Source organism: Polypterus senegalus, chromosome 9 (assembly GCF_016835505.1).
Source record: "Polypterus senegalus isolate Bchr_013 chromosome 9, ASM1683550v1, whole genome shotgun sequence".
In the NCBI taxonomy this organism is placed as follows: domain Eukaryota; kingdom Metazoa; phylum Chordata; class Cladistia; order Polypteriformes; family Polypteridae; genus Polypterus; species Polypterus senegalus.
Genome location: NC_053162.1, coordinates 41,881,476 through 41,895,678, shown reverse-complemented (window position 1 = coordinate 41,895,678; position 14,203 = coordinate 41,881,476). Strand labels below are relative to the sequence as shown.

General features: G+C 39.2%; 1 protein-coding gene across 1 annotated transcript; it reads left to right on the top strand.

The window, feature by feature from the left end:
* The first annotated feature begins 10,912 nt into the window (after positions 1-10,912).
* mt2 (metallothionein 2) lies at positions 10,913-14,203 on the top strand. The gene is made up of 3 exons (XM_039762990.1): positions 10,913-11,060; positions 11,243-11,308; positions 13,841-14,203. The coding sequence occupies exons 1-3, from the start codon at positions 11,030-11,032 to the stop codon at positions 13,930-13,932; spliced, it is 189 nt and encodes a 62-aa protein (XP_039618924.1). The 5' UTR covers positions 10,913-11,029; the 3' UTR covers positions 13,933-14,203.

The following is a 14,203-nucleotide window of genomic DNA, read 5'->3' as shown; positions in this document are numbered from 1 at the left end:
ACTGTAACTGATCAAGCTAATCGAGCACAACTACTAATCACCCTCCATACGGGAGCAGCTCGAGCATTTGCACGCGTCACTTAAGCAGATTCCTTCCAGGCATCCAGTGTTGCGCATGCACCCGGCACCCTATCCATACTGAAGTGTACAAAGGCTGAACTCAGCGTGAATCAGCGCTTAGTTCCGAGTGCACAACCACGTGGGCGGGCACTCAAGTAGGGAGGGGGTGTTTCCCAAGACCGCTCGCGAGTGCCGTGCGATTTGGTCACCGCCCCGAGTTTGAGTGTCGTGTGCAGTAGTTTGAGGTCACGCCAGTCAGTCAGGGGAATTAATGTACAGTACTGTAGTTTCGAAAGGGTGTGACAGCGGTAATGGTTTTAATAACATTTCCAGTTGCATTTGTTTTATTTACGTATAAAATACATTTAAAATATTTTTAAACCATGAATGCACATAATTGATAGCAGGACAGGTTCATGCCATCTGCGAAACATGAACTGGATCAACAGATTAAAACATGAGAACAATTTTGACGAGAATAGGGCATTTATCCTGGTCTGCCCCGTTCACCTAATAGTGCCATAATGACATCAACGCGAATTTTGAAATTAACCTAAGGACTTATTGGCAAACTAACGCGAATTTCTTGCATTAGTAGCTAATTATCATAGTTTCCCAACAGAACTGTTGAAAAGTTATGTTGAAATATTTTATGTTCTACTTAACTTGCTTAACTGAAATTCACAGAAAGAGAGAAAAAAGAACAAATCTTTTAAACCGGTCGAAATGATCTTTGCATCGGTATTATGTTTAATAAAGAAGAAGTGGCATGGTGGTTCAGGGGTTAGCACAGCTAACAGTAATTCCTGCGTTTGAGTTCAGATTCTGGTCCTGGTCCAGTCACCATCTGTGTGAAGTTTCCATCATCTCTCCATTCCTTTGTGTTTTTTCTTATCCTATTGAGTATACTGATGTTTTTCACTCACATTGTAAAAATGAGCATGCTAAGTTAATTGGTAACTCATGACTGGCACTATGTGGGGGTGTTCAATGTCCTCTTGGTTTCTGGCTTGCTTCCATCTGAACATGGGAACCTCAGATTGGTTTTAACAGATTTAAACAGTGGTTGGTTAGGAGGATATATGATAACAGTAATGCCAGTGGTTCAAATTATGATTCTATAGTTACTCTGACTTACTTGAGACGTATTTATACATTTAGAGGTAACTTATAGATAGATAGATAGATAGATAGATAGATAGATAGATAGATAGATAGATACTTTACTTATGTATATTTTCTAACATATGCTTTATCATCCATCCTTTTTTCTGAACCCTCTTCAGCAGGCTAAAGGGACAACTGAACCTATCCCAGCAGCACCCAGCCGTGGACAAGGTGCCAGTGCCAGGGGTGTAGCCAACCTCTCAGATATACAAAAATCTGTACTTTTTTGTTTTTAAATTAGCTTACTGTTTTGTTCATTTTCACTATATGATATATATTTCCCTTGCCAAAAGCTTTCTTGTAAAAGGCTAAAATAAATAGAGATACCAAATAGACCTAGATATTGAAACAGGGACATTTATTTACTATTATATGCAGTATATAGCTCTGCCTCTCATTCTAATTCTCAAAACTGTCAAAGAAGTGTTAATTTCAAAGCAAAGTGTAACCAATGTTTTTGTTTATAATGAACTAAATAAATAAACACTGTAAAGTAAAGTACAAGAGTCGATAATACTAAAACAATACTGTCATACTTTTTGACATGAAAAGCAGGAGCAGCAGCAACAAAAAACCTAAATGGTATTTTAAGTCATTAGCAGTCAGTGGCGTTTTTCAGCTTTGGCTGCTCCACATGTTTCAATATTTCATCATGGTTGGCCGGTAATCTCATTAAAGACAGCAGGTTCCCTGGGTTCACAGATTCACTGTCCCCTCTAAGACCACAACTACACTGCATGGTAACCACATGGTCAGCATGGCCTATACTACTGAATTTAGTCGATGTCTACATTCTTTGATGCTCACTGCTCCTTTTCTGTCCAACATGATGGTGACCTGACTGTTTGGTTTTTCAATAGACTGGACAAAAACATTGGCTCTTCTGAATGCAGCTTGATGCCAGGTATTGTGCTTATGTTTGTCTATAACTTGAGACATTTTATGCCACTTAAAAAATAGAGGGCTGATTAATATCCCATGTGCATGTTGTTACTTTCACTTGTAAAGAGAGCACAGCAGACAAAAAAGGTACCATCACGTTTTGTGCTGTACACCCACCAAGAACCTTAGTTCTCAAGCCACCTGAATTTGAACGCCTGGTTACATCTTCTAAGAAAAGTTGTTGTGCAGATGTAATTTTTTGTTGGTTTGTCTTAATGTCTCAATACATGGTATTTCTGACCATCTGACATACAGTCAGGACAGGTGATGGAACGGTCCTTACGGATGACAGTGCAGTTGTGACCCACTGGGCTGATTACTTTGAGCAGCAGGATGTTAAACATCTCTGGGTCCATGGTTCATGAGGCTGATCTTCCAATTAGCTGTGAACCACTCAATCTCATGGCATTTTTCCCAGTTGATTCTGGGGTTCATCAGGGGTGTGTTTTTTCTTCTAATTTCTTCAGTGCTTATATAGACTGGGTGTTGGGCAAGGTTGGTGGGTCCAGCAGCTGTGGGGCATCTGTTGGTGAAGAAACATTCACTGATCTTGACTTTGCTGACAATGCTGTGATCTTCACAGAGTCAATGGAGGCTCTGATTGGGGCTCTCGAGAGACTGAGCAAGGAGTCCGAGTGTCTGGGCTTGCAAGTATTCTGGATGAAAACCAAGATCCAGGCCTTTAATGACAACTTGGGAACAGATATCAGCAGTGTGTCTGTCAACGCAGAGAGTGTCAACCTCATTGAGAGGATTATTTACCTTGGCAGTGACATTCATGTCCCTGGTGACTCTTCCAATGAAGTCATTATATGGAATGGAAGAGCATGGGGGGTCATGAGGTCACTAGAAAGGGGTGTGTGGCACTCCCGATAGCACTGCAAAAGGACGAAGGTCCAAGTCTTTAGAGTCCTGGTGCTTTTGCTATATGGCTGTGAGACATGGACGCTACTCAGTGACCTGTGACATAGACTGGACTCCTTTGATACTGTGTCTCTTTTGCTCACTGAGTCCCAAATGAGGCACATTTCTTGCATTGTGAGGGAGCATCAGTTACGGTAGTATGGCTATGTGGTATGATTCCCAGAGGGTGATCCTACTTGCAGGATCCTCATTGTTGAGGACCCAAGTGGCTGGATCAAGCCAAAATAGGTAGTTATTTCTGGAGGGTCGAATTGAGCTGTGTGTCTGCCTTTAGGGGTTCCCAGCTGGGATCCCAAGCTGTTTCGTTATGTCGTGGGTGCGGCAACGTGCTGTAGCAGTGCATGCTCCCCAACCTGACCTAACATAAATTACACTCTTTGGTTAATCTGCACTGTTTTGGTCCTGTCTGAAAATATGATTAAGTGTGAAGTTCATATCTTACCTTAATCACAATCCTGTGATATTCTTGTTTTTTCAATAAAAACTCAAATGTTAGAATATTGTTTCAGTAACTAGTAGTTCAGATAATAACATCTAATTGAGATTTACTTGATTATTAAACTGCTTATGTCAACAGCAGACTGGCAATCCAGTTGAGCTGCCTGTGGCACAGCTGCCCAACCCTGCTTAAATGATACACCATCTACATCTATCTATCTATCTATCTATCTATCTATCTATCTATCTATCTATCTATCTATCTATCTATCTATCTATCTATCTATCTCTTCAAACGTTAATGATTCATTTATATATATATATAAACCTTAATGATTCATTTATATATCATTAATGATTCATTTATATATATATATAATCGTTAATGATTCATTTAAATAGATAGATAGATAGATAGATAGATAGATAGATAGATAGATAGATAGATAGATACTTTATTAATCCCAAGGGGAAATTCACATAATCCAGCAGCAGTATACTGATACAAAAAACAATATTAAATTAAAGAGGGATAAAAATGCAGGTATAACAGACAATAACTTTGTATAATGTTAATGTTTACCCCCCCCCCGGGTGCAACTGAAGAGTCGCATAGTGTGGGGGAGGAACGATCTCCTCAGTCTGTCAGTGGAGCAAGACAGTGACAAAAGTCTGTCACTGAAGTTACTCCTCTGCCTGGAGATGACACTGTTCAGTGGATGCAGTGGATTCTTCATGATTGACAGGAGTTTGCTTAGTGCCCGTCGCTCTGCTACAGATGTTAAACTGTCCAGCTTTATTCATACAATAGAGCCTGCCTTCTTCACCAGTTTGTCCAGGCGTGAGACGTCCTTCTACTTTATGCTGCCTCCCCAGCACACCACAGCGTAGAAGAGGGCACTCGCCACAACCGTCTGGTAGAACATCTGCAGCATCTTATTGAAGATGTTAAAGGACGCCAACCTTCTAAGGAAGTATAGTCAGCTCTGACCTTTCTTACACAGAGCATCAGTATTGGCAGTCCAGTCCAATTTATCATCCAGCTGCACTCCCAGATATTTAAAGGTCTGCACCCTCTGCACACAGTCAGCTCTGATGATCACAGGGTCCATGAGGGGCCTAGGCCTCCTAAAATCCACCACCAGCTCCTTGGTCTTGCTGGTGTTCAGGTGTAAGTGGTTTGAGTCGCACCATTTAACAAAGTCTTTGTTATATATATATAAAAAAAAGATTTATTAAATTGTGAAAAAATGCATGGAAAAATAAAAGTTGTCTATGTATTATTAACCTTGTTTCAAAACTTACTTTTAGTGTTATTTATGCAGGTTTTATTTCACAACGGCCCTATTTTTATAAGGCTGTTAATATTTCGGGAATCTTCCTGACAGCTCATTTTAGAATAACAAATTTAGCGCCTGCGCGATTTACTTCCAAAGGCCTCTTTTAATGCTGGTTTTGATGTCTATCAATCAATTGATTATTTTTATATACAGTACATCGTTGCAGTTTTTCAAAATGTAATGACTCATTTCTATATATCACTGCATTTTTTCATGCGATTATTTATTTCATAGGTGCCTTTGTTTACTTTGGCACAAATACCGTTCCATATACGCCCCTGCCAGTCCCCTCCTTACCCAATAACACTTGACTCAGATAGTCCAATGTTCTTCATGAATCACAGTAGAGCAAAATATCAGATGTTACAAAATAAAGGCTTACTCCACTCAAAGGTGCTAGCTAACTACATGACAGTTCAGCTCACACAAAACTCTAGCTGAAAGTCCTACCTTATCTTCTTTGTTTTTGGTAATTGTTTTTTATTCTGGGACCATCCACCCGACCGTTACGTTTTCCCTTTCCTCTCTTCGTTCGCTTTATTTTGAAAAACTACCGCTTGCTACAAAGGTACCCTGTGATAAACAGCTGTTTCGCGGCGGCTATGCATTTTTTTGCATTCTGGTATACTTAGTGGCCTATGTTATGGTTTAATATGTGTGTTTTGTAGTTTTTTTTTTTAATAAAACGCGGTGCGCTTATTATGTTTTATTCTTTTTTGGACCGCCAACAGGCTGGGGTAGGTCGAAAGTCCTACCTGTACCTCACGACCCTGAGTATATTACTTTCACCAGTAAGCATGATTAGCCGTCTTCGGGTGCTTTTGGGCACTTGTGTCCCCTACATGGCCGTAGTCAATGGCCAGGGCACATCCATCCACCTAAACTCACACACACAAACCATACTTTCACCCACTTCTACAGAGCTAATCTAGTTTTCGTTCCGTCAGATTGTTTGAACTAGGGGAGTAAACTGGAGTTCTCAGAGGAAAGTCATGTAAAGATAAGGATAACAAGCAAACTGGGATCTTAACTGCATTCATTGTTTTATTGAATGTGATTAATCTAGTTAATATGTTGTGGGGTGCCAGAGCCTAATCTGGTCATTATTTGTCAGAGTCTGTTACAGGACATACACACACACAAGCCCATAATCACTCAAATGGGCCAGTTTAGAGGAACTATGTACTTAGGGTGCTGGAACAAAACTGGAGAAAAACCCATAAAGACACAGGACAGCAAACAGACTTGAACCCAGTCTCCAGGAACTACTGTGTAAGCTAGCATCACTCAGTTGTGCTACTCCAGTTTAGATGAAATAATAATAATAATGTATAATAATAATAATGTATAATAATAATAATAATAATAATAATAAAGGCTTATGTTAAATTCATGCAACTACATTTTACTACACAAAGTGGTTCTTCTGGGCAATGCCATAGGGGACATCCACATGCAGGTTCCAATAATAGAATAATATAATAACAGTATAATATACATATGTACAGTATATGTTGTGACAGATAGGGGGCGCTGTCGTCCCCTTGAACCCTCGGATCAGACGCCAGACACCAAGTAAAAGTCCAATAATTTGTTTTATTTAGACTATGCAGTGCACAAAGCACCCTCCACTCCACAATACTCATTAATCAAAAACACACAATAATAAATCAATACACAATCCTCCACACACAGACTCGTTGTCACCCTGCCACCCGACTCAGCTCACCCGTCTGGGATCTCCCATAGTCTCTTATAGTCCTTGACCCGGAAGTGTTTCCCTCTCTCTGTCCAAGTGACTGGTAACACTTCCGGGTCAGATAAAAAATTCCTTTTCTTCAACCCGGAAGTATGTCATTTCCTCTGTCCATGTGACATCAGGGCTGTAGGGCAAATAGTCCTTGGTCCTCCCTACAGTGTCCTCTGGCGGCCCCCATGGTATCCAGCAGGGCTGTGAATAAACACATGATGCCCTGCTGGAATTCAGGGCACCTCCATGCTACAGGGAGGGCTTCATCTGGCGGCCTGGGGGTATTGGCTGGGATAAATGGCCAGCCATATACCACAATGTATAATAGTAAACAAACAAAGCTCTGCATACAGACAGTAATTTTGTTTAAAAAAATTTCAAATAAGAGCTTTAGTCTGAATTTCAATAAATTTTGATTTTTTTTCCTCTAATTTCTATTCCAACACTTGTCCATGATCTTCATCTCTCCTCTTCTTTTCTAAAGTGTATAATTATATTTTTGGATTGGTTATGAATGTACTGACTAGAAATCTGATAATATTTAGTAGTGTCTCCTTAGCGTTTTCTTCAATTAACCATCTTATTAATGGTGGATTCAGAAAAATGACAGAAGTTGAAATTAAATGTATCTACTAATGATGTGTTTTTGACTTGACATTCCACCCAAATATTAAGTGACATGTTACCACTAAGATTACTTTCTGACCTTACACTCAGTTTTGCAAAATTCATCAGTGCATGGGAAATTCCTAATCAGCTTTTGACAGTACAGTGCAAATTAAAGACAGCCATACAGTACGAGAGATGTGACAAATACAGGCAAGGACAACAAAACTTCAGAGATGCTTTTGTAATTTCTCACGGACAAGAATAGACTTCAAGAGTTGAAAATGTTGTGACAAAGTTTAGTTTCTATGTTTAGCATGGCATGTAAAATAAAGCTGACAATAAAATACAGGAGTAATCACCTATAACTGACAGGTTGTGGTTAGGATGGATTAGGATGGTTGGCATGGACTCTTCTCTGGATACTGAACTACAATACACCTCCAGAGAGGAACATTCTGTGTTAACTGGTGAAAATAAAATGACCTGGTGTGTGTGACTGAGCCCTGTGATGATCTGACACTCTTTCCAAGGCTAGTTCCTGCCTGGCACACAACCCTACTAGGACAGGCTTTAGGCACCTGTAAATGTGAAATTGGTATAAGGGGGGTCCAAAGTGGATGACCAGTAAATGGATGGGCTAATATACCAATGAATTCAATATTTACTATTTATGATCAGATTTAGAAGTAAGTATTAAGTCACAATTGTTTCTAACAACATCTGTAATTAATCAATATGCTGGATCAGGAATTTTTTATCTTTATTTATTCTGAATTACCCTTCTGTTCCCTTTTTAATTACAAAAGTAATAAACAGATTTTGGGTGACACAGTGGTGAAGTGGTAGCGTTGCTGCCTCGCAGTAAGGAGACCCAGGTTTGCTTCCCGGGTCCTCCCTGCGTGGAGTTTGCATGTTCTCCCCGTGTGTGTGGGTTTCCTCCCACAGTCCAAAGACATGCAGGTTAGGTGCACTGCCAATCCTACATTGTCCCTAGTGTGTGGGCTGGCACCCTGCCCGGGGTTTGTTTCTACCTACCTGACTGACTAAACAGATATTATAGGTTGATTAACCACCATCCATTATCCAACCCGCTATAGCGTAATTACAGGGTCACAGAGGTCTGCTGGAGCCAATCCCAGCCAACACAGGGCGCAAGGCAGGAAATAAACCCCGGGCAGGGCGCCAATGCACCTAACTTGCATTATTATTATTAGTGATAGTAATAGTCCATTCTCCTTGGAGGATCAAACACACCACAAAGAACTCAGCTTTAAACTGACCCCATATATGAATGGTCTGCTTCGATTGTGCCAGGTGAACATCGATAAGCATCAATTTACATGATTCAGAACCGCATTAATTGCACATGATAATGGATGGAGAGAATCAGTGTGTGTGTGTGTGTTTTGTTGTTTAGCTTCTGCATATCCAATTTTATTGTGAGATGTCATATCCTATCACTGCTGAATTGGATGCAGATATGTCAAGCTAATTTTACCTTAGTATATATGCATAAATCATTAGTTCACCTAGCCTTTCACAGTCTGCACCGTCAAAAAGCACTATATAAAACAAAAACAAATGTTTTGAACAATTATGTAATTGAGAATGTTAAGGGAGGAATCACTTCACCGTAGAGCAGAGGGAGTTAGTTCCTATACTTGCCATGTTTCACAAAGACTTCTTATCCACTCTTGCCCTCTGTGCAAGCAAATAGGCAATTCATATAATAGTATCCGATACACACATTCGAGGGTCGTTTGATAAGTCTGGTAAATTTCTATGCGATGCCGCCCCAATCTCTTTGGTGACGTCACGGCTAGTAAGTATCACTCTTCAAACTGGGGCCGGCCAGAAGGGACGCGTTGTTTACGTTCTACTGACGTTTGAAGCGATTTGTTTCAAAAAACGAGTTTATCTTGCAAACGAGCCTCGTGTATATATATAATACATATATTCAAATATATTATAATTAATGATAATTATAATTATATAATATTCAAAATACTGTACATTTCACAGTAAAGTTTTAGGAAGAGTCAAGCAGAGGCGGCTCGGCTCATCAGTCATGGTGTAAACAGTGCGATTTAAAGATCAACCTGTTCCACTCCATTCAAGCTAGTGTGGTGCAGAGATGTCAGTCGTCGCACGGCTCCTAATTTGGGATCCTGAGGTGGTTCGTCGTGTGGTGGGTGCGGCGACGCGCTGTATCAGTGCATGTTCCCAACCTCCTCCTCCTATACTCCTCTTAGAGGTTACAGATTTTTTCTAATAATAAAAAAATCTGTTGTCATAGGCTTAATTCTTACGGTTGTAGGCAACATTGTGCTCCATACCTCATCTCTTTGAATTATTTGCGTTGTAAATCTGAGCCATCAATGGAAGTTCCCACATCCAGTCAGCAATGATCACTTTCATTCGAATTTCATTTAAAAATCCAAACCATTTGACATGTGGTTTTAGTGGTGCAGCTTTATAAATCAACTATCCTCATTTGCACAGGGACTAATATTGCTGCCAGATCGTGAAGCACGAGGGGCAAATTAATCTGTTTGGATTGTTTAAAAGCAACTCTGTAACCTGTAAAAACGTCTTGTTAGAAACAGAGACATCGACAAAGTTAAAGTGACATACAGAATTATGTGGGTGCCTAAATAAACAATGAATTAAAAATGTTTGTAGGAGCTGGTATTGGGAAAGGTAAAAAGTCTTTCTTGTCAGACGGTCATCCGCCTCCTACTCTACTGAGGGTCTGAGAAACCTGCATTGTCCTGATAAAAAGAAACTGCTGAATACTGTTGTTGTTTAAGCGACCATACAAGCACGATTTGCACACGAGTTATTCCGTTACTTGGAAACGAGACGATGGGGGATGAAACTCTTAATGGAAAACTTTGACGGAAATTGATATTGCAGGGGAACGGCCTCAATCCCCTCCTGATCTAAATAATTTTAAAACGAAGCTGACGGTACTTAGAAACTAACAGAGGAGCCAGTAGTGACACTGATTCAAAGCGTTTGGATTGCAGTCGATTTTTTGCCAAGTTGTCTATTGTGCTTCTCAAAAAATCTATTCGCATTTTGTTAAAATTAATACAGACTCCAGATTTATTCATTTGTCAAATTAATATAGACTCCAGATTTTGTTCATTAGTCGCTCGGTACAGTCTTTGCTAATGTCCCAGATTGATAGAAAATGATACGAAAGGAGCAAATCGTATTGTTACTTATATGTTACCTCTCTTTATTACAATAACATCTGCGTCATGTATTCTTTACGTCTTTAATATCCATTTCTTTGGGTAGTTCATAGAGTACTACATATCGTCCATATAGCGCTATTCATTATCTATCTATCTATCTATCTATCTATCTATCTATCTATCTATCTATCTATCTATCTATCTATCTATCTATCTATCTATCTATCTATCTATGTAGGCTAATTCGGTGCCTTGTCAAATTAAATGTCCCGAAATACGATTCTTGATTATCAAAATTGTAAAATTCTGTAACGGTTTAGTGTGAGAGTTTGCTCTGTAGTTAAACACTGAAGTCCCGGGCAGGGGGAAGTTTTGTCCGTCAGGTCGCGTGACTAAAGCACTCGGCTCGCAGTAGCTGTTGTTGCGACATGGTTTTGCACTCGGCGCGTGGCTACTAGCGACTTCTATAAGAGCCACGCTCGTCGCCACTGTAGCCGTCAGAAAGCGAGACGGAGAAGCGAGAGCGGAGAGGCTTGAAGAAGACTGACTGAACCAAGCACTGCGACACCTAGCGGCAAAACACCGGACAAAACCAAATGGATCCCAAAAGCTGTGACTGTGCTCAAGGTGAGTAAACAGGTTCAAAGACAGATTCGCCGGTAAATGCTGTTGAACGCGAACAATATACAAACAACACGTACAGTTCTGTTTTTCATTGTCTAGAAGACGTGGCATTTGTGTGTATTTCATGATGCAAAGGAACCTTATCTGTGTCAAGTGTGATGACTTCTCCTCTTTGTCTTTGGTAGGTGGTACTTGCACCTGCGGGACCAACTGCAAATGCAAGGACTGCAAATGCAAGGACTGTAAGAAAGGTTAGTGCGGAATTTCTGCCAACATATAAACAGTTGCTAGTTATTTAATGCAAAAATCCGAAAGTAAAAATTTAATTTGCTAGCACCCTGAATGTTGTGTGCGTCGTGACAACATCAAGTGAAGGCGGCTATTTGCCAGAATTACTGGACATTAACCGAAGATATTCTGTAGTGCCAGCCAACATGAAATTACAGCGCAAGGGCTGCAAGTTTTCATTGCCATTCAACTGCTAATTATTCCCTTTTGTTAATCAACTAATTCACTTATAAGTATCTAGATTTTCGTCTATCATATGGTTATATCAAGTATGTAAAATGAGGAGGGGATGGGGGTTGCTGGGGTTGATAGCGTAGCTTATGCCAGTGTTCAGACTGCACCAGTGGGCTGGTCACTTTTTTAACGTATGTCTAAAACTGTATTTTATTTACATTTAAAATATGTAAAGGAACAGGTAACCTTCATTGGCGACACTAAAGTAGCATGGTGCTATTGTGTATGTGTGTGCATGAGTACCTTCAAATGGACTGTCACATCATTGAGAGTTCGTATGTGCCATGACATTTGGTACTGCTGGGATAGGTTCTGGCTTCCTGAAACGTTAAAAAATAAATTTAATCCTGTTCGGAAAACAGATTAATGTAAGACTTCAGAGGCACAAATATGACAATTGTTTTTGTTTGGAATGAAACACACAGTGAAAAATGACAGTTCGGTTTATTCTTGTAAATTGCATTTATAAGCCTACACTATTTTCAAATATGTTTAAGGTACATTTAAATACAGCAAACATGTAATTCACAGTCTTAAAAGAAAACACTATGCCATATGCACACATACATAGACACTATTTACTGTTTTCACATGCACATTTCTTGTCACGTTTAAAAAGTATAATAAAAGCAAGAGATCATATTCTAACTTCATATCTATAGATATCAGAGATATAATTGCCACTTCACTTCAACATAAAGGTATGAAGAAACAATCTACTTCAAAATTATATTTGCAATACAATTCAGGTATATACAGATTCCTTAAGAAATCTAGCTCTTTTAAAAGGAAAAGTAAAAAAGCAAGGTTTTTAATTAAGATACATACAACTAGTCACTGATTAGGGTTGTCCTCAATAAAATGTGCAAACATCCAGTTCCAGGACTTAGTTTCTTCTTCACTGATTTATACTACCAAAGCCAGCATGTGTTGTGTTCATAGATAGATAGACAGACAGACAGATACTTACAGGCTTTAAGGTTTACCCATTCATCTTCTATACCTATTTTATCCTGAGCAGGGTCATTATGAAGTTGGGAGTCTATCCCAGCAAACGTGGGCACCAGGCAGGAACACTATTTGAACAAAGCACCTGCCCATCACAGTGTAAACACACACATACAGGGCCAATTTACCATTGACAGTCTACTTAACCTGGATGTCTTTGAACTGTCAGAGGAAAACAAAGCTCCCAAAGAAAACCCCCACAGACATGGGCAGAACATGCACCATTTTTAAGAGTTTATATTGTCTTTAATTTCTGTCTAAAAATCTAATTTTCTTATTTAGCATATGTATTTTTGCAGAAACAATTTATAAATCATGATGTCCATTCTTCAGTTGGATTACGGGCAGGTACAATAACCGGCTCAGGGTTACACTGTTATTTAGGAATTGAGATTGATTTGCCAGTCTTAACTTATTTTCTAGTAGGCCACATATAGAGGTATCTCAGCAAATCAGCATAGCATACAGATATACCTTTAGCTTAAAGGTGTGCTTTTTGCAATATATGACTACTGATTTCATTACTATTTCACAGTGTAACTGTTGGCAGTAATCACTATGAATGCCATTTAGGACATGCTTCATGAAGTGCAGTACTAACTGACTGGGGCAATGTCTGAATTATGGACACAGACACTAAGACAGAGGGCTCTTTTCTCATACTAGTTGATTCCTATTCCATCAGAAGTGATTCACAAGTCTCTTATCTTTTCTTTCTATCATCTTTGCCAGTAATGTTTAATTAGCCCAAAGTTACTGGAGCATCCCAGGGTCCAAACATATGTTTTTGTAGAGAGATGTACTCTGCTAGGGAGAAAATAGAATTCCCCCTTCAGATCATTTTTGGAAATCTCCAACTAGTCTGGTGTTTTTTTAGATATTTGTCCCCATCTCTTTCTCTCCCAGCTTCAAGAAAGAAACCTAAAGTATATTTATGGCAATATTACTGACTTTGACTGTATTTTGAAATTGATTAGTGCCATGTTTAAGCTTAGTTCCTCCCTTGCACCTAATGTTTCTTGGATACGTGTCAACCCATACAAGCCTAAACTTGGAGGAACAAGGTTTGGAAAATGGAGAGACAGATAATTGAATGATTAATATAGATCCATAAACATTTTGTCTGAAGCATTTATTATATAGTTTGTTGTGTTTAAGCTGTGGTGCCTTTATAATATGTTGAAGCTGAACAAGACTAACATAATATCTGGAATGCCAAATTAACTAAAATACCATTTTTATTTCTCTTGCAGCCTGCTGTTCCTGCTGTCCTGCTGACTGCAGTAAATGTTCCCAGGGATGTGTGTGTAAAGGAGATTCCTGCAACAGCAGTTGCTGTCATTGAGCTGTTGCCTTCAAGTGGCTGTTACTGTAAAATATTACATGTTCACGCATAGGTTTCTTTCAAAATAATGTGTGTAATTTACAATATTTTGCATAGTTGTAATGGTTAATTTGGAAGAGTACAATAAAATTTTATAATATAAGTCATGTTTTATATAGTGTGGATTCTCTGCAAACTTTTAGTTAACTGGTCAATCACTGAAAGCAATCTCATTTAAAATGGCTGTAAAGACTTCTCTGTTTAAACATTAAAGGAGGATGACAAACTTGGA